Consider the following 22,015-nt stretch of genomic DNA (forward strand, 5'->3'; position numbering starts at 1 on the left):
TTGATGTCTCAGTAATCACCTGCTCCAAAGCTTACTGAAGTCAATGGGAAGATTCCTTTTGACTTGCATAGCCTTTGACTCAAACCCTCAATGCCATTTTTCACTCTGAAACTGTGTTGTGCCTATGACCCAGCCTGGTTTGGGGACCGTTGTGCTGGAGGAGGTAGGATCTTTTGGATGAGATGTAAAATGAAGGTCCTTTTGCTTGTGTTCATTAAACAGCTGTAGAAATTTCAAAAGGGATAATAACCTTGGAATTCTGGATTAATTTTAATCATACAAATAGATTTGCTCTACGAGTTCCCCTTGCAGCTTCAGTTGGCTAAATTATTTTCATTCACATTCTGTCTTATGCTGTTGAGAGTACTGCCACTTCTTTTATGTCACAATTATAACGTGGTAACAAAGAATTAACATAATGAAAAAATGATACCCAACAAAGTTAGCTAAGTTATTATAAATACAAAAAGAAACCAGCTATTCTATAAACAGACTCAGTATGAAAGCACAAATTCCAAAACCACCAAAAAAAATCTCAAGTGTCTTGATTTTTAAATCAGGATAAATCCAATTATGAAATCTTAAATAAACAAATACCTGTCCTGCCCACATACTTTAAGAAAATTGGCTTATGAATATGAATATATGTAACTTGCAGATGTTATAAACAAAATGCATCATGTGACACATCATTTTTAAAGTTACAATCGCTGAATGTCTATATTCTATTTCTGTGCATGTGTCATTCTTGTATGTGAAGTTAGAAATATGAAGTATGAATCTGTTTATAATTCTAAATGTGCTAATAAGGACCATTAGTGATATTCAGGGAAATGTAACGGCCCTGTGCTCAAGACAATGAGTTGTAAATGGCTTTGTTTTTCCTGGAAGCCCAAAGTGTGGTTGGTCCTACAAAGACACGTGACCACACCACCTACTGTTGGAATCCATCTTGAATCTGGTATTTTTTCCATGGGGATGGGGAGATAAAGGATTTCTGCCCTTAGGAAATTCTATTTAAGGGATGGGTAGCACTCAACAGCCATCTTCAGCTGGCCTTCAAAATGCCCTTTCCACCAGAAGTGGTTGTTAGACCTAAGCCAGAGAAAGATCAACTGTTTGTGCAGAATTTCATCTGAGATAAGGAGAATGATGACTGGTAATAATCTCTCTTACTGTGTTTAGGATTAGCTGGAGTCTTCTGTTTCTTTTGGCTTAGTAACTCACTTTGTCCGCTTTCATGCACAATCGCTTAAATCCTAATAAAACCACTTTTGTTTATTATCAAACCCAATGCAAATAATTGATACTGGGGTGGGGGAGGAAAAGGAGGACAAAAGCACAGCTGTGCATATCTCTCTTTCATGACAGCTATATCTGTGTAAAACGTTTTACACAGAGTAAGACAGATTTATCTGGGTTTACACTGAGACTGTGTATCTGGGGCTTACAAGTTCCTATAGCTGAGCCCTCACAAGTTGAGGTGGTCCAGCATCTGTGTTGTTCTGCTGGGGGGGTGTTACCCAACTCTGTACATTTGATGGGGGAGACCAGAGCTTCTGGCCCAGCAAGACAGGATGTTGGTTTCCCCAGAAGGAAGGTAGGTAGGCTCAGTGGCATGATTCCCAAGGGGACTCCTGTGATCCAACCCATCACACCCACAATCTGCCTGGACAAAGTTTTGTTCTTCATTCTTCCCACACAATCAATATCCAATTGTTCAGAAAAATTATACATATTACAGGTAGACAGTACCCATTGTTTGCAGTCAGCCCTGAGATGTTTTATATTTGGATGTCAATTGAAGAAATAGTTCTGTACCAATTAAATATATTTTACAAGATTTTAAAAAGATTAAACAACTCATTTGTACATCCACATGGAGTGTCCCAGATTCAAGCTACATCATATGGATTATTAATAAAATATATATATTTGGGTTTAAGAGGTATATGGCTTAACCTTATGTGTACAGTATATGCTACTGATTGCTTAGCTGTAACAAGTCCCTGCCTTTTTTCAGTGACGATATTAAGTATAAAGTTTCAGAACCTTAGGAAATCTTAAACTCTACCATTTTTTTATTCTGGGATTAGCTGATTTGGTTCATTTTTTTAGAAACTAAAAGCAGTTTAGTAATCTATTACCAAACTTATTTTTTAAATAAACCTTAACATTTTTTAGTATTGGTAGCATAACAGCTTTGGTGTTGGGTTACTTCTAGCAAATCAGAATGCTGTACGTAGTATAATATACATTGTCACTTATATTGAAAGAGATAATCGAGCACCCCACTTAAGTATATGCTTAACTTTAAACATGGGAGCGCACATTTGAAATCAATGCTCTATCCAGATGCCTGAAGTTAAACTTTTTCGTAGGAATGATTGATTAGGGCCTTTCATGCTCTATTCTTGAAGTGACAGCATTTTAGTGGCAGGTGAAATGATCCATATGTTATGGAGAGATCAAGAGAGTTCTCCAAGGTTCAAGTTACAACAGAGTTCTACTGATGGCTGGTCTTCAAACTTAAAATGAATCTGGAGATGTACATATGTCTATGTTACCAAATATGAATAAGAAGCAAGTTCAAAAAGACTTAGCTACAAGTTCTACCCCCCCAAACACACACTTATTTTTGAAATTTTCCCAGAGGTTGGGACCTACATAATCATCAAAATGCTTTATATGCACAAGACCCAATGGGATTTAGTCTCCTAAGTCACTTCACTGCTTATGCAATTCCCATCCAGATGCCAAACATTTCCTTGTGTTTTCTATATTGTCATTGTGGTCCAATTTTAATTCAATTTACTGCTGGTAAACAATGCAGACCACCATCTTGTTGAACACCCTGTACTCAAGACAATAGGATCTATTGTTCACCAGCAGTGTGTGCGTGTATATATATCAATATAGACAAAAATTAGCATTGTTCACCACTAATAAATTAATATTTGTCACCAAAATCAACACAAACCAAAACATGACTTGGTTTCTTTGACCATGGGATCCTTTTCCGGGAAGGACTGCTAGGCAGAGATGGCGTTCACCTTTCGAGGAGGGGGAAGACCATATTCGGACACAGGCTGGCTACCCTAGTGAGGAGGGCTTTAAACTAGGTTCGACGGGGGCAGGGGAGCAAAGCCCGCAGGTAAGTGAACAGCATGAATACATGGGAGATGAATTTGAAATGGGAGGGAGTATGGGCTACACTGGGAGAGTAAAAAGAGGGCTAGGGCAAAACTGGGAGGCAAGACCAAATCAATGTCTGAGATGCCTATATACAAATGCAAGAAGTATGGGAAATAAACAAGAAGAATTGGAAGTACTAATAAATGAATATAACTATGATATCGTTGGCATCACAGAAACTTGGTGGGATAATACTCATGATTGGAATGTTGGTATTGAAGGATACAGCCTGCTTAGGAAGGACAGACAGGGAAAGAAGGGAGGAGGTGTTGCCTTGTATATTAAAAATGTACACACTTGGACAGAGGTGGAGATGGACATAGGAGATGGACAGGTTGAAAGTCTCTGGGTTAGACTCAGAGGAGTAAAAAACAAGGATGAGGTCCTACTAGGAGTCTACTACAGGCCCCCTAGCCAGGTGGAAGAGGTGGATGAGGCTTTCTTTAAACACCTAACAAAATCATCCAGGGCCCAGAATTTGGTGGTGATGGGGGACTTCAACTATCCAGGTATATGTTGGGAAACAAATACAGCAGGGGACAGACTGTCCAATAAATTCTTGGATTGCATTGCAGACAACTTTTTATTCCAAAAAGGTTTAAAAAGCTACCGGGGGGAAGCTGTTCTAGATTTAATTTTAACAAATAGGGAGGAAATTATTGAGAATTTGAAAGTGGAAGGATGCTTGGGTGAAAGTGATCATGAAATCATAAAGTTCACAATTCTAAGGAAGGGTAGAAGGGAAAACAGTACAATAGAGATAATGGATTTCAGGAAGGCACATTTTGGTAAACTCAAACAGCTGGTAGGTAAGGTCCCATGGGAAGCTAAACTGAGGGGAAAAACGGCTGAGGAGAGTTGGCAGTTTTTCAAAGGGACATTATTAAGGGCCCAAAAGCAAGCTATCCCGCTGTGTAGAAGAGATAGAAAACATAGCAAAAGACTGCCTTGGCTTAACCAGGAGATCTTGCATGATCTCAAAATAAAAAAGGAATCATATAAGAAATGGAAACTAGGACAAATTACAAAGGATGAATATAGGCAAACAACACGAGCATGCAGGAGCAAGATTAGAAAGGCTAAGGCACAAATGAGCTCAAACTAGCTACAAGCATAAAGGGAAACAAGAAGGCTTTTTACAAATACATTGGTAACAAGAGGAAGACTAAGGAGAGGGTAGGGCCATTGGTCAGTGAGGAGGGAAGAACAGTAACAGGGAATTTGGAAATGACAGAGATGTTTAATGATTTCTTTGTTTCGGTCTTCACTGAGAAATCTGAAGGAATGCCTGACATAGAGAATGCAAGTGAAAAAGGGGTAGGTTTAGAAGTTGAAATACGAAAAGAACAAATTAAAATTTACTTAGAGACATTAGATGTCTGCAAATCACCAGGGCCTGATGAAATGCATCCAAGAATTCTCAAGGAGCTGATAGAAGAGGTATCTGAGCCTTTAGCAATCATTTTTGGTAAATCATGGGAGACGGGAGAGATTCCAGAAGACTGGAAAAGGGCAAATATAGTACCCATTTATAAAAGGGGAACAAGAATAACCTGGGAAACTACAGGCCAGTCAGCTTAACTTCTGTGCCAGGAAAGATAATGGAGCAGGTAATTAAAGAAATCATCTGCAAGCATTTGGAAGGTGGTAAGGTGATAGGGAACAGCCAGCATGGTTTTGTTAAAAACAGATAATGTCAAACCAATCTAATAGCTTTCTTTGATAGAATAACGAGTCTTGTGGATAAGGGAGAAGCGGTGGATGTGGTATACCTAGACTTCAGTAAAGCATTTGACACGGTCTCACATAATATACTTATCAATAAACTATGCAAATACAACTTAGATGGGGCTACTATAAGGTGGGTGAACAACTGGCTGGATAACCGTACCCAGAAAGTAGTTATTAATGGTTTTCAATCGTGCTGGAAAAGTATAACTAGTGGGGTTCCGCAGGGGTCTGTTTAGGACCGGTTCTGTTCAATATCTTCATTAACGATTTAGATATTGACATAGAAAGTACACTTATTAAGTTTGCAGATGATACCAAGCTGGGAGGGGTTGCAACTTCTTTGGAGGATAGGGTCATAATTCAAAAAGATCTGGATAAACTGGAGAAATGGGCTGAGGTAAACAGGATGAAGTTTAATAAGGACAAATGCAAAGTGCTCCACTTAGGAAGGAACAATCAGTGTCACACATACAGAATGGGAAAGGACTGCCTAGGAATGAGTACAGCAGAAAGGGATCTAGGGGTTATAGTGGACCACAAGCTAAATATGAGTCAACAGTATGATGCTGTTGCGAAAAAAGCAAACATGATTCTAGGATGCATTAACAGGTGTGTTGTGAACAAAACACGAGAAGTCATTCTCCCACTCTACTGTGCGCTTGTTAGGCCTCAGCTGGAGTATTGTGTCCAGTTCTGGGCACCGCAGTTCAGAAAGGATGTGGAGAAATTGGAGAGGTTCCAGAGGAGAGCAACGAGAATGATCAAAGTTCTAGAGAACATGACCTATGAAGAAAGGCTGAAAGAATTGGGCTTGTTTAGTTTAGAAAAGAGAAGGTTGAGGGGGCACATGATAGCAGTTTTCAGGTGTCTAAAAGGGTGTCATAAGGCAGAGGGAGGGAACTTGTTCTTCCTTGCCTCTGAGGATAGAACAAGAGGCAATGGACTGAAATTGCAGCAGGGGAGGTTCAGGTTGGACATTAGGAAAAAGTTCCTAACTGTCAGGGTGATCAAACACTGGAACGAATTGCCAAGGGAGGTGGTAGAATAGGTGGTAGAATAGGTGGAGCTATTTAAGAAGAGGTTAGATAGATGGCTTTCAGGGATGGTCTAGAAAGTGCTTGGTCCTGCCATGAGGGCATGGGGCTGGACTCGATGGCCTCTCAAGGTCCCTTCCAGTCCTACTCTTCTATGATTCTATGATTGTATGACAATGGAAAAAAGTTTCATTGTGAATAGTTGACTTATAAAACTTTAGTCCTCACTAGTAGATGTGGACAGTTTTTTATACAAGCCCTTTCAGTAGGGAGTGCTTGTTACAGGTAACATTTTGAAGCTATCTAGTTAGCTGCATGGAACGTGAACATTAATATAAACATTTAGCAATTGTATTTCAGTTTCATATGTTGGGATTTGGCTATGCAAGCCCATTAATGGGAATCACAATGACAGGTTTTTGCACACAGCAGTGATATGATTACCACTGAGAGTCCAGGTTCTTACTAAACACGAGTCATTGCTTTGTTTTTTTCTTTTCAAGATGAATTCCCCCCCACAGTTTGCATTTTTTCAAAGCACTTGTTTCCACCAGATGTGGTAGGACCACAGTTGACTAATGTGTGCTTTTGAACTACGTTAATGGAGTGAGTCATCTTCAGAACTGACATATGCAGGGCCAGTAGCTAAGCAACTAAATGCCCTGTTTGGTGGTCTAACAAGATCTGATGACTTTTCTAGTCTAGTTACCCTAGCAACCTATTTGTTACAGAGTAAGAATCATAAAATGTGTTGACCTTTCATCATCCTGGCCACCTCTTTGTAATGGTACTAAGCAAGACAACAAAATAAGAGCTAAGGAGCTAATGGATGTGACCTGTTAGTAAAACAACTACCCAAGTGCAGTAGGCATTCAGAATGTTATTACCTACCATGAAGGCACTGTTGCCTAATGGTTACACCCAAAAGCCAGGCATCAGAAAGATCTGGTTTTTATTCCCAGCTCTGCTGCTAGCTTGTTCTTCCATCTTGCTTGAGTCACTGGGGCCATTTTCCAAAGTGGCCTCTGATTTTGGATATGCAATTTAAGACATTTATGAGCCAAATTGTCAAGGTGCATATCCCTCTGACTTCAGCTAGAAACACAAGAACTCTGTTCTTCTGAAAAGCAGGCCCAAATTTTCTCTAACTGAGCAGCCAAAAAAACTAAGGCACACTTAGTGGCTCCTTTAATTAAAATGTGTTACCTTACACGCTCTCTGCCTTGGTTTCCCATTTGTGAAATGCAATTGTAAAACTAATCTATTGTCATGAATCACTTTGAACCAATTATTGCGATGGCCAAGTGCTTACGGGTTTATTAGTGGTCAGCAAGTAATCTGCCCATGCTAATACGTATCTAAGTGACTAATGAAATCCAAATACTCCTCTCCTGGTGTTCAGATCTTTTCATGATAGTTTCTGGGGTTTTGTAGCATTTCCTGGGAAGACATTTTCTTTGCATAATCAACCTGTATCTAGGAGGCACTTTCACATTCTAAACCTTGTTCACTTGACAATTTAATCTGAAGGTTGACTGATGACAAACATGTATGGCATTACACAACAGTCCTGCAAAAAGACCTGTTCTTCTATGTTTTTTCCCAAACAGCACAGTTTTTTTTTTTTTCCAAAACAGAATGTGGTGATCGTAGTGCCTCATATCAATCTTAACCACAGGTAAAAAAATCAGCTTTACACACTCTAGCAAACTTCAGTCACCAAGAAAAGCATAGCTCATCCTTGCTTTCCTGCTTCCTGCAATGGGTGAGCCAAGAGATCTGGCAAGCTCTCTGTTCATCTCTCACAAGACTCATGTGTACTCACTAGTTGTTTATGTATGGACTTGTATATGTATGATTCACTGCTCCCTCCTGCATGGAATGTCAGATCTGTTCTACAATTTGGGCCAAATTCTGCTCTGTGTTACAATGATTTAAACACCAGTAGCTCTGTTAACGTCAATGGCTTTTCACCAATGAAACCGAATGTAGAGTTTGGTCATTAATAATCTTCACGTATGACTCACCCCATCTAAAAGGTTTTACATGAACTACCAGTAGCTAGAGAGGGGCTTCTTGCACTGATCTAGAAGTGAGTAGGAGTCATGGAATAGAGGCAGCACTGGTTGCTGATGGGTGATTCACTTTTGCTCACAGACAGGAGAAAGATGTCCACAGAGAGACACTCCTGGATCTGTCCATAGCACAGATCACAGCATGCTACTGTCCTTCCTGAAAGGGAAGCACTGAAATGGCCCACCTCCTTCCTCTAGGAACACAGCAAGGAGCCGTGATAGTGACAGGTAACTGCCCCTTTGCCTCCAGAGAACTCACCTGTGAAGCGTGGAATCTCACAAGTATCCTCTTTAACATCCACACCAAGTTAACGAGATCAATTATAAGGCATCCTGGGTTCAAATGGCAGTAAAATTCCTACTAGACTGAGTTCTGTATCTTCATTACTTCTGCCACAAGAAGCACCATGTGCAACCAGCCCTTTGACCAGTCATGATCCACACCATCCTGGAGGTAAGCAAGCTGGCTGAAGCTGAACCCGAGAAGACAGAGGTAGCAGTGGGAAGAGGGAGACTCTTTGAACGTCTAGCAGTTATGGTCACATCATTTCTCACCAAGGGAGTCTGCCTGCATGTCATCAGCTCAGACCACAGCTGTTAGGTTCCTCTAGACTCCCTGTGGCTACGCTGTTTGTTCCCCAGGACAACGGGTAAGTATCCAGAGGGACTTGGCTAGAGAATTATGACTCCTTCCTCTGCAAAGGGCTTACAGGCACTGGAGTGACCAGATGTGGAATTAATGCATAACCCATCAACACCCCAAGGGGCTTAGTGAAGGACTGCAGCTCTGACAGTCCACCACTGGCTAGGAGGCTGAGGCCTACACTCTTGTATGAAGCTCCAGCTGCGCTGCTCCATGCTCTTTGTGACATCCAGGCCATACATAGGGATCAACATGCAAACCCCAGCTACCCCAGGGTACTCCACTCCTTCCCTGGTTATAACCTCCCCGATAGCTACACTCATGGAAACTCATGGAACTGTCGCCTGCCAGGCAGAAGTAGGGGACAGCAGGAGACAGGGTTCCGAAAAAAAGTTATTTCAATATGTGATGCACATACACCACCTGGCTAGCAAAATGCTCTCCCCAAAAAGGTGTGGCTCCTCCTTGCTACTGATCATCTGTCAGAATACAAGGACCCTTGGGAAATTCAGGCCAAGTAAATGTTGAACTCTGACATAGCCCTTGTGAATTTGTCATGCATGTTTCTAATACTCTTTCCAACATACTCATCACCAGGCTAATTTTCCATGTGAACATGTCAGGACTCCTTTAGAATCTACGTGAGCCATGTCAGAGTGTATGTTTGCACCCTCACTCTCACTACTAAAGTGACAAGAAGTCCTGTGGCACCTTATAGACTAACAGATATGTTAGTGGGTCTTTGCCTACGAAAGCTTATGCTCCAAAATATCTCCAAAAAGCTTATGCTCCAAAATATAAGGTACCACAGGACTTCTTGTTGTTTGTGAAGATACAGAGTACCACGGCTGTCTCTCTGATACTACTATAGTGACCGTCATATCACATCACAGACCTCGAGGTAGGGGCATCAGGAGATGAATCAATCCAGAGGGACAGGCTGATCTGAAAGGAGACAGCTGCAGCCTCACACACTGCTCTCTTGGTTATCAAGACATTCTGAAGGGAACATTACAATTAAGAGGTGGGGTTTTTGTTTTTGTTTTGTTTTTGAGGAGGAGGAAGCAGTATCAAGATGTCCTTAGCTGTTGTTCTTTAATTCCCTCTCACAAAGGCTGTTGATCAGGCTACCTCCTTCATGTGGCTCAAGACAGCTAGATGCAGATGCCTCCACAGCAATAGTTCTCAACCTTTTTACCATGGTGAGTGGCATATTTGGGCCACATTGACACAATATATTACATGTATGGCCCTGAAGATGTCACATTCATGCAGCTGTGTGCTGATTGGTCTGCAGGTGGCCCACAGGCTCCAACTTGAGAGCCACTGCTCCAAAGGATTTCAGTATCACTTTGTGATTACCCAGACTGGAAATCTCTCAAAAGACATGATGCAATTCCACCTTCTATCTAACGCCCTCCCTCTTGGAGGCTGCTCATGATGCTTGTCAAGCACATTAAATAACATTCTAATCACAAGCATCATGCAAAGGGCACTGGAATGGGACAGAGGTCATGTAAACCCATCAGGAACTCAATGGAATGGGAAAGAACTTAATTTGTGAAATTAAGTCTCCTACCCGTCTCCTCATCATCCTAGTCCTAATCCCAATTTTATGGTTTGAGTGCTCAGCAGTGCCTCCAGAGACACAATGACTCCACAAGTAAGTTCTCATGCTGAGCTGTGAGAAACAATTAATGGACAGAAATAGGCTCAGGCTGGAAAACACGAGGCTTTCAGGAATCAGAGAAACCAAACTAAATTCATGCATCGAAAGAGAAGCTATTAGGAGGACTGTCATTTATAACAACAGCTCCAGTGGGGAGAATGGGAAGAAATCAGCAAAGGGACATGAACAAAGACCCCTGGCATTTGCAAGAAGGAAGATAGTTTGAAACACAGGGGTGAAATGCAGCATCCTCTTTTTAATTTAAAGGGCATTACATGGGGTTTGAAGAGTCAAGGAGGGATGAGAGGTTCAATGAGAGGGGCTGGTAATAGTGAAAAAAACCTAAAATCTCCCTAGAGTATTCCAGATGATGAGATCCAGCCCCTGTGGATATGCTATGACCTCACAGGTGATCTCTTTCTTAAGATCTCTTCTTCCACATCTGTACACTACAATATGGGGCAAATCCCTTTGGAGTCTCACACAAGAGCCACACAACCGCAGACGATTGACCCACTCAGAGTTGATCTTCCAGGGTTTCATTTTGCACACGTACAAAATGACGCATCCGGGAGTCAAAGTCGACCCCAGAACTCCTTGTGAGAGGTGAGGAGTAAGGAATGCTCCCATCCACCTTCTTCCATGTAGAAAGACATCGAGGTTGACCACTGATGAGTCGATTTTAGCTATGCAATTGGGGCAGCTAAAATTGCATATTGGCAGTTGACTGCTATATCTAGTGTAGACATAGCCTCAGTGCCACCTCCTATGCTGGCAGTGACATGCTTTTCATTCAGGGGCTGCTGAGGGCTCACTCTGGAGTCAGGTCTGGCACTCTCCCCAGACTGAAGAAATCCCACCTGAACCCTCTGAAGCTCTGGGTGGGAGAAGAGTGAAAGTTTAGTTCACTATAGGTTGAACCTCTCTAATCTGGCAGCCTCAGGACCTGACCAGTGCTGAACAAGAGAATTTGCTGGGCAAGTGGTCAATATTGTCGAACACATTACCAACACTTCCACTGCTTACTGGGTTCTTAGAAGACATTTAAGGTAAACTGGAGCTAAATAACAGCACAGAACACAGAGCCAGGACTGGTGGCTGTAAACAAACTTTATGGGACCATGGGAAACTTGGCCACACCCATGGTAAGTGGTTGTCCAGCTAACTAAAATCATGCTGGATTATTGATGTTGTGGATGACGGAGTGCGGGACTAGAAATGTTCAACCTATACTAGCATTTTTGTTTTGGGACAACCCGAACAAATGTTGTGCTGTCTCTGGGAGAAAGGAGGAAAACTATTTGACCTGGTTCAGTGTGGAACTCTGTGCCCTTTCCTATCTTGACCAACCTCCTTCTAGACAGGTGCCTCTTTATGATGCAAAGAAGTGAATTTTGCCCTCAGGACTCAGAAGGGCTGGCCAGGCAACACATCCCTTTTTTGAGACAGAGGGCACAGAGACAAACTGAGAAGTGACCTACATGGTGGTAAAAGTTAAACATTGGTGAGTGCATATATAGGTAGATACAATTTATTTGTTGATGGGGCAAAAGGTTGTGTCAGGAAAATCAAGTGGCGCTGTGTAATGAGGTAAGGAAAGGCCTGATTATATTCACAGAATACCTTCCTTATAATACATCTCGTCATACACACCTTCCACAGCCCTCATCTTTCCTTCCCCCATCATGTAAGTTACACTTACACTCACTCACCTATACTGTATGCTACACTGTTAGGGAGGCTTTCATCAGGCACTACAGCTGCAGTAACAGTAGGTGAAAGAGGAACAGGCTGCTGGGCATTTTCTTGCTCTTGGCGTGAAGCTATTGACACAGTCCTCCTCCAGCTTAAGTAATTGGAAATTTTGTCATTGGTTTCAATGGGAAAAGGCTCAGGCTAAGTGTCTGGTGTGTCTGGATTGAGGAGCACTGCACAAGCCTGGCTGTGTACTCAGCCGTGTCCTTGTGTCGCCTAATTAAAGGCCAGGTTGTCTCTACTGGCACTGGCCTATGTGGAGCTCAGAGGGGCACCATGCAGCAGGTCAAAGGAAGAACACTCCTACTAATGCCACAAAGGCCGTGTCTACACGTGCCCCAAACTTCAAAATGGCCATGCAAATGGCCATTTCAAAGTTTACTAATGAAGCGCTGAAATGCATATTCAGCGCTTCATTAGCATGCGGGCGGCAGCGGCGCTTCGAAATTGACGCGCCTTGCCGCCGCGCGGTGCGTCCAGATGGGGCTCCTTTTCGAAAGGACGCCACCTACTTCGAAGTCCCCTTATTCCCATGAGCTCATGGGAATAAGGGGACTTCGAAGTAGGTGGCGTCCTTTCGAAAAGGAGCCCCGTCTGGACGCGCCGCGCGGCGGCAAGGCGCGTCAATTTCGAAGCGCCGCTGCCGCCCGCATGCTAATGAAGCGCTGAATATGCATTTCAGCGCTTCATTAGTAAACTTCGAAATGGCCATTTGCATGGCCATTTCGAAGTTTGGGGCACGTGTAGACGTAGCCAAACAGTAGCAGAGAGCACACTAAAGCAGCACAGCAAGTCAGTGCCCGGTGGGATCGGGGGGCATTTCCCCAGGGTCTGCAGTGTGTCCTCAAACCTTTTCATCAAAGGACGTCTTTGAAGCTGAACCACAAGGAGTTTTCTGTGTCTTCTTTCTCCTCCCAATGGGATCTCCTTCAGAGATGTGCAATTTAGCTCCCATACAGCATTATAGGAAAACCCTATTATGAGCAATATCTTTAGAGAAGGGGCTAACTAGTTTTAAAAGTTCTGGGTCTGTCTACCCAGGCGACTGCTCATAAGGAGGGTGTGTGCCTTCCTATGAACCCACTACTGGTATGTCATGTTGTTTGGAATCTTTTTCTGAACTATCCCTGAGAAATAAATGACAAGATGAAGGAGAGATGCCAGGAGACATCTGTTCATGTCCAGTTCCAATCAAAATAATCTCCTACTCAGCTGTGGAAGGGGCTAGAGAATCTGACAGTGATTCAGAGCTGCAGGGGGAGGAGTGAGAGAGGTGGTGCTTGGCTCCGAGATGAAGTAACGAGGTGGTTGTGACTCAAACACTATAAATATTGAAGAAATTGGGCTGTGTCTTCACTTTTCCCCTTAGCCTCCAAACTGGTCTGCTTTTGGCTCTGTGTTGGACATGTTACAGCTCTGTATGTGCCACTGCTGAATCACCTTAGCCGCATCTACACGAGCCGGCTACTTCGAAATAGCGCCCGCCATGTCTACACGTGGCGAGCGCTATTTCAAAGTTGAAATCGACGTAAGGCGGCGAGACGTCGAAGTTGCTGTCCCCAACAGGAGATGGGAATAGCGCCCTGCTTCGACATTGAATGTCAAAGTAGGGCACGTGTAGACGATCTGCGTTGCGCAACATCGAAATAGCGGGGTCTGCCATGGCGGCCATCAGCTGAGGGGTTGAGAGACGCTCTCTCTCCAGCCCCTGCGGGGCTCTGTGGTCACCGTGTGCAGCAGCCCTTAGTCCAGGGCTTCTGGCTGCTGCTGCTGCAGCTGGGGATCCATGATGCATGCATGCACAGGGTCTGCAACAAGCTGTCGGCTGTATGGATCTTGTGCTGTTTAGTGCAAGTGTGTCTGGGAGGGGCCCTTTAAGGGAGCGGCTTGCTGTTGCCCCAGAAGTGCTAGTCCGCTCTGTGACCCTGTCTGCAGCTGTTCCTGGCACCCTTATTTTGATGTGGGCCGCTCTGGCGTGTGGACGCTCCCCTGCAGCGCCTACTTCGATGTAGTGCTGCCCAACATCGACGTTGAACGTCGACGGCACCAGCCCTGGAGGACGTGTAGATGCTATTAATCGAAATAGCTTATTTCGATGTAGCATCCCCGTGTAGACGTAGCTCTTGAGTGATAACACACTAACTACTTTACAGCAGGTTAAGAGGGAAATCCATCAGAGACAGCAAATCCACAGACCACTTCAACCTATTTTCCTTCTCACTGCTCTGCTTCCTTTCTGCTCCTTCTCAGGTTTGGATGTTCCCCTTCACACTTCAATAGCTACTGAGGACATTGATGAGCAATCACATGCTCAAAACCCAACCAGTCATTCTGGGTAGTAAGGGCCAAATGCTCCCATTTATATATGTATGGAATTACAGAAGAGGCAATCTGCCTATCCAAGTCCTCCTACTCTTTCCTTCAGGCCCCACATTCTGCCCAGTTTCCCTCTCTGATTCTGCCTTTGCCTCCTCTGTGTGCAAGCTTTCATACATGCTACTTTCTCCAGTTGGGCAGCCTGACATTTCCCATGCACCAAGGTCATGCCTAGATTAGGAACACATAACATGAGTGACTTCCACTTCGGGTACTGTGCATAGAGATACATGTTCTCTGACTCCTTCCCTCTCCACATGAACATGCTTTTTGTTTGTGGTCACTTTATGTACTTGGTACAAGGAGCCATAAGTGATTATATAGTGGGAGAGAGGATACTATGTAGTCTTTTCTTATCATGCAGACTGTGCCCTCCTCCAAATTTCACTTTACATGGACTCTTTACAATTTTGCTTGCTTCTGTGTTCTACGAAAGCACAGGCCGATGCTGTTGAAGATAAACTGACTGGGCCATCACTGGAGCTAAAATGCAAGGTGTCTAGCACCAAAGCATATGCCTCTTTCACAGGTGCTAAGGGAGTAATTCCATTAGCTGGTTGCTGTAGTAGGCTATTATTTTCTGTGAACTACACCCTACATGGGGGATATGATACATTATGGCAGCATGTTATACAACACAACCTACACTTGGGGGACACACAGGGTTAGCAGTTAGCAGCTCCTGCAGATTTTTTGGACTGAGATGGCAACAATAAGATTGCTATCATCTTCCCCCTATAAATGCAATGCCAAGGGGTAAAATCTAACACCCCTGCTCTCTAAAGAGTATAGCTTAAGAGTTAAGTACCATAATGAAGTCCTGTTTCTTCTCTGATGCCTTATAAGCAGTGCTTTTTTGTGTCTGTACTTGCTGGTACTGAGGACTGGCACTTTGGCAGCCCCAGCTATGACACTGGCTGGGGTGCGGGGGGGTAGGGGGAATGGAGGGATGGACAAGGAGCAGTTGAGTACTGGTTCCTTTTTTTTTTTTTCAACAAAAAAAGCACTGTTTATAATTATTTGCCCAGTTTCCCTTAAAGCTCTGCCTGCATTAATAATATATGGAGATACATATCTCATAGAGCTGGAAGGGACCTTGGAAGGTCATTGAGTCTTGTCCCCTCCCCTCTCAGCTGGGCTAAACACCATCTTTTTTTTTTTTTTGGCCTCAGATCCCTAAATACGTCCCCCCCCACAAGGGTTGGGCTCACAATGCTGGGTTTAGCAGGCTAATTCTCAAACCACTGAGCTATCCCTCCCCACATTACACACCGAAATTCATTAAAAATGTTTTTTCCAGACTGATAATAAAGGGACACATGTTTAGGGATTTATTTTGAAGTATGGAATTCATTATCATAATCATACAAAGTGGAGCTATTTTTGGTGTCGTTCTATTTGTTTGGGATCTTGTGAGGCTTTCCCACTTCATATGTATTAAAATAGATAATTTTCTTTTTTTGCATTTAGTAGAACTCTTCCAGGATGACAGCATGATAACAAATTAACGCACATCCATCTGCATCTTTCCAAACAGAAAGAAGGAAATCCTAGCGTCACAAACAGTATGACGCTCCATAATGCAGTTCTGGATTAGCTCTTAATAAATGAAGAACAATTCACCACCTTAAAAAAAGGATTCACCTACACAGAGATTCCTTTCCATGTTAAAATGAGCTGGGGCAATAACCGCGTTTGTGGAAACACAGAGGAGATGCTCAGCACACAGAGAAACTCCCTTTCTTTGTGCTGTTCAGCTTGTGCATTACCTACATACTTATCTCATCACGATACAGCCATGCCTCAGCTAGGAGAGACAAGCTGTCAAAGGGACACTCTATCATGCCTCTACTCACACAGCAAAAGAAAGCTACAGAAGGAAAGCTACACATTCTTCATATACAAATATGAAAATGGTGCACTGCACAAGGATCTATACAAGGTAGCCTTGATCCCGTCCTGCTGAAGTCAATGGGAGCTTTGCCATTAGCTTGAACAGGAGAGGAGGCCAGTCAGCATTTCTCAGGAGGCACTCCATACCCTGCAGGATTTGGGCATTTAGTGATTCATCTCAAATGCTCTGTAGAAGATGCAGAATCAGCCAGTTGTTAAATAAATAGAAGCCTTATCCTCCAAGTATCTTCAAATCTTCAACCCTAATGAACTGTGTGTCCTATTTGGCGTACAATACCCCAGTTTTCCCCCTCTGCAGGGCTCTTGCTTTTTTCCACTGTTTGAAAACTGCATGTCTTCAATCTCTACAACAGATTCTCAAAGGAATCTAGAGGACACCAGCCACATTTCAGTTAGCTGGAATGACAGCACCATGCCTAAATCTCACCGGCTGCACTGAAAATCTCAATCTGCCACTTTAAATAATAGGTTTTGAGCAATGTGTGGAAGAGATATGTATACCATGGCGTATGTACTTTATTATGTATCAGTTATTCAGGGGCATGAAGTGCAGAGGACAGCTGGTTGCCCTTTCATCTGTGCATCACTTTGTATCAGTTTTCACCCTTAGTCACTAACAGTCCTCAATCTCCCTGCTCTAGAATTTTTGCAAGTCCTCTCTGCTCTCCAAGCCAGTAAAAATGGATCTCCTGTACACCAGAGTTATTTGAAATGCAGGCAGGCTTTCTGGAATTTTTCTAAGCCCCATCAATAAAACTATATTGTATATCCATGTTGTCCCTTTTATGCTGACACCCTTTAGGCCCTTTTTTGGCTGCCAACATTTTTACTAAAATAGCTTCCAAACTTCCCAAGGCAGGGGTCCTCCACAGAAGGAATCTGTAAAAGGGAGGAGTCGCCCTGGAAACAGACTGCAGAACTTTTGCATTGCTGAAGACTTTCCTCTCCCCAGATGTAGCCTCAATGGTTAAAAAGTGGACAATGTTGGGAGGAAGGCTGGCATTCTGCCAACAGCAGAACAGCTGCCCAGTATGATGCATTTTGGATGAATGCATATTTTATCTCTGTTTGTTCCAGCTTCTCTTTAATGCTTCCAGACTTGTGCTTTCTGAAACACAGACTATACATGCTAAAGCACATTACTGGTTTTATTTATATAGTGTTTCTTGGTGTCTGACTTCTGCATTAGGGATTACATAAATCACGTTATAATACTTTCAATCTGCATTGGTTTTATATATATTTAACTATGAGTTTTGTTTTTGTGTGTGCTCATTTCCCTGTACTGTCCTGCAGCTATATCCTGTGCAACTTAGGGCTGAACCTAATAGCATCATTCACTGTTGCAGGAAGACATTTTCCCCTGGAGTGGGATACTGTGATGATGACATAATGGTGTGGTTTCAAATCCCAAAGCAGCTGTTACTGGTAGATGCATTTAAACTCACTGCCTGTATGTCCATGGAAGAGACACAAAAGCTTATGACTTGATTTAATAAATGATTTATTTTGAATATATAATTCAAGGACATAGTTTCCACATGACTTCAGCCATAAGACAGGCAAAAGTAATTTAGGCAGCTTAATGCTGTAGTAAACAGGGCGAGAATATGTTTCCATCTGCCCAGATACTCTAAGCATTTCCTTCTCTATCAAGAAACATGGGATTTGATGCTGCTTACTAATTCTGTCAAAGGGAGCAATTAAAGGTCTGTGGATTTTTTAAAAATAAAGATACATTTTTCTTCTTTCAAACATTTATAATAATTGATTTTACTGTGCATATGTTATATATTGAGCCCATATCTGTAGTACCTAGATGGCACTAAATAGCACTTGTACATATCCCAGACTTTATACGTATATTAAATCATTTTGTGAATCTAGATATATAAAATTGACTATGTTACTCTACCTAGCTAATTTTCTGGTATGTTTTAGAACCCTTGAGAATATTTGCTCAGTCTATGAAGGTCAAATTTAAAGTCATTTCTCAAGTCAGTCAACAATAAATCTAAAAAAAGATTACCACAGAAGGAACTTGAGACCTATGAAAGAGCTTTTTCCATTACAGTAAATTGCTCTGATGGAAAACAGAAAAATCTCTCTCTCTCTAGCGCTCTACAAATCACAGGTTTGCAAGGCAAAAACTGACTACATCACTTACTAGAATTTGTTTTGTCACCAAAAACACTTAATCTAATCCTTGTCCTCTTCTCCACTGTGTCATCCTGGCAATTGTTTCCAGGATTGAACTATTTACTGATCTAAAGCAAAGCCAATTTGAACAAATGCTCTAAATATTAACAGGCTAAATGTGTCCCTAATGTAACTCCATTGACTTCAGTGGAGATACATCAGAGATAAAATTAGCTCATTATGGTTTGGCATGACACTATTCAGAAAAACACACGAGGCACACTACTTCCATTTGCAAGGACAATAGTGAAAACTCCACAGTGCTTATATCAATCACTTGATTGTATGTAGTACAAGTTGAACCTCTTTCGTCCCGCGCGCTTGGGACCTCACCCATACCAGATGAGAGCATTTGCTGAACTACGGGAGATCAACATTGTCTAGCACATTACCAATACTTTCGCTGCCTACTGGACTCTCAGAAGACATTTAGGGGTAAAATACAGGTAAATAACAGCACAGACCACTGAGAGCCAGGACTGGTGGCTGTAAACAAAATTTATGGGACCACAGGAAACTTGGCCACACCCATGATAAGTGGTTGTCCAGCTAACTAAAATCGTGCTGGATTATGGATGTTGCTATACAAGAGAGTTACGGATTAGAGAGGTTCAACATGTACCTTTAATACATATACAGAGACTGTACAGTAAAGGGCCAAATACCAACAGATGTTGTCTGAACATACGACGCTTTTAGCAGTCCAATAGAATAGAGTTGAAGACTTGTCCATGGATTTACTACATTATTTAGAGTACAAAAATAATCACACACTGTATTTTCATTATGAGCTACACTGCCCTTCTGTGACCAGGTTACTGTTAACAAATCCGTGCAATTACAGAAGGATCCATTAACCAGATATCTGCAACTGCCCGTGTCATACAAGACTACAGACTCCATGAAAGGTCACTGCTAATCCTGGCTCTTTAACAGGCTTATTTATTTAGCAGAGAGGTTAAAGACTTCTTATGCAAAACCAGACCAACATAGCTGAGAAAGTGATGGGGTCATGGAGAGCTCACACAGATGAGCTCTCCTGCTGCAGTCCTGGCAACTCATAGTTTGAATGGCTATGAATGCTTAATATATGATAGTATGTAAATTCCAAAAGGGGAGATTTGTGAGAGAAAGTTTATATCATTCCAACATCTCTCTTCAAGAAAAGAGAGTTTGCATAGCCCAGGGTAGTATGAAGGGGTCCGGGAATCAGGAACCTCATAGTCTATTGTCGAGCTGTGACCCAAAGATATAATACAACAAATTCAATGTATATTAGGAGATTTACGTGATCAAGGTTAGACCACAATTAGACACACTATCCTGTAGTTGCTTCTGCAGGGCAGAATAAAGGTCCTGATACCTAGGACTTCTTTGGGGAAAACATAAAGACCTGATTCATCACCAGTGTAATGCCACTGAAATCAATGGAGTTACATCAGTGTCAAAATGGAGTAACGCTGTGGAGAATTAGCCTTTAAATACACATTTGATTGATAACCTTTCATTTCCTGAGATGGAAACAGTGAAACAGAAGAAATTCAACACCATTGTAAAGAATGATCATAAAAGTGATGCCTCAATATTCTGAGTGTTTCAGCCTGATATCAGACTGACATTGGGTGGGATGACAATATAATTATACCTATTAGTGGTATAAGAATTGGCAATGAATAACATTATTATAAAGAGTAAAGTATGTGTTCTCACCCAGATAGGAAACACCTTCTTCTGGTGTGATTGTTCCATATTTAACCATCATCTTCACAAAATCAATCAGTGTCTTCATGATAGTTATCAGGGTTTCTTTTTCTTTTGCCTCCTCTGTGTTAAGGACCAAAGCAAAATGTATATAGTCAGAATTATGGCCAACTCAATGAAACTCAGTCCTGCAAAATCTTTGTCAAGTTCATGCATAAAAAAAATGTCCTGGTCATGAAAAAGAAGAGGCTGACAAAGCTTAGTGATGAGGACAGGTGTTTTACGTGTTATGTAATGAACTTGAATTCCACCTTCTAAGCCTCTGACGTCCAGTACACTAGGTACTAGCCACACGTGGCTATTTGGCTGAGTGTGGCTAGTTGGCTTGAACAATAAAAACTCAAAAATGGTTGCATTAAAATGTTTTCTAAATAAAAAGTGAATTTCAGAAAATAAAAAAGAAATTCAGAATAACTTTCTGAAGTTTAAAGTCACTTTCCATTAATTTGATCCATCTGCTGTATGGAGACCTCTACCAGTTCGCAGAATAGCTTAAGTATGCTGCTTAGGCCAAAAATCATCATGCATCATTGTAAGCCGCAGCATACAGTTGGAATTCTATTCATGTTTTTGAAAATTTACATTTTATTTTCTTTTTCAGAATAAAGCAGCTAGTTTGCTATAGCAGTAGCCTCTATAGTGGCCACTGCTTCAGAACTGGGTGGATACCATGACCGTGTCTACGCTAGCACCCTCCTTTTGAAAGGGTGATGCAACTGAGACACATTGGGATATGCTAAGGAGGCACTGCAATGAATATGCAGCACCTCATTAGCATAATGGCAGCCATGGCACTTCAAAAGTGGTGCCACTTTTGATCACGTGCAGCTTGTCTCCACGCAGTCCTTCTCAAAAGGATCCCACAGATGTTGAAATCCCCTTATTCCTATTTGCTTATAGGAATAAGGGGATTTCGATGTCTGCAGGGTCCTTTCCAAAATGACCCCATGGAGACGAGCTGCACGTGATCAAAAGTGGCACTTTCAAAGTGCCGTGGCCACCATTATGCTAATGAGGTGCTGGATAGTCATCGCAGTGCCTCATTAGCATCCCCCTTTCGAAAGGGGGTTGCTAATGTAGACATAGACCATGGATATAAGCTTTTATGGGCTACTAAGGAAAAAAATATGGTAGAGATCTATTCAGGCTGAAGACGGTTTCTCTGTAGCTGAGGACAACTTTGCAAGAAGCCAGAGCTACAAAGCTGTAGGGGCTGCATCTTGCTCTGAGCAGTTATTTACACTCAGAAGCTGCCAGTTGCTCCCTTACCAAATTTCACTTGTCCTTTTGGGCACAATCCATGACTTCATTTGGGGCTGTCAGCAGGCAAGCCTTTATATCTGATGAGGCAGGACGGGCTCATCTCACCAGGAAACACAATGTACTCTGCAGCCCACAGCACAGGTCCCTGGCCGTGACATCCATAATAATGTTTGTCAACTAGGCCTAGATTTTTAAATATAGTTAGGTGGTGGCTTGCTCATCAACACAACACTTAGCAGATTGAGGAGTCTAAATCTCATTTCTAAAAGCAATTTAGGCACTTAGAAGTCTAAATCTCATTGACAATCTATTAGGAATTGTGATGCTGAGTGCAACAATGCATTGATACCTTTAAAATCTTGGCCTTCACTTTTCTATAGAGTTTTTTGTCTGTGTATGT

At 42.3% G+C, this 22,015-nt stretch overlaps 1 protein-coding gene across 2 annotated transcripts in view; it reads right to left on the bottom strand.

Moving 5' to 3' along the window:
- SCG3 (secretogranin III) overlaps window positions 1–22,015 on the bottom strand; it is a 53,973-nt gene that overhangs the window by 14,683 nt on the left and 17,275 nt on the right. For both annotated transcript variants that reach the window (XM_075007317.1, XM_075007318.1), the window contains exon 8: window positions 20,302–20,415. In XM_075007317.1, the coding sequence (XP_074863418.1) occupies window positions 20,302–20,415 (114 nt within the window). The remainder of the gene's footprint in view (window positions 1–20,301; window positions 20,416–22,015) is intronic.

Source organism: Carettochelys insculpta, chromosome 12 (genome assembly GCF_033958435.1).
Source record: "Carettochelys insculpta isolate YL-2023 chromosome 12, ASM3395843v1, whole genome shotgun sequence".
Lineage (NCBI taxonomy): Eukaryota > Metazoa > Chordata > Testudines > Carettochelyidae > Carettochelys > Carettochelys insculpta.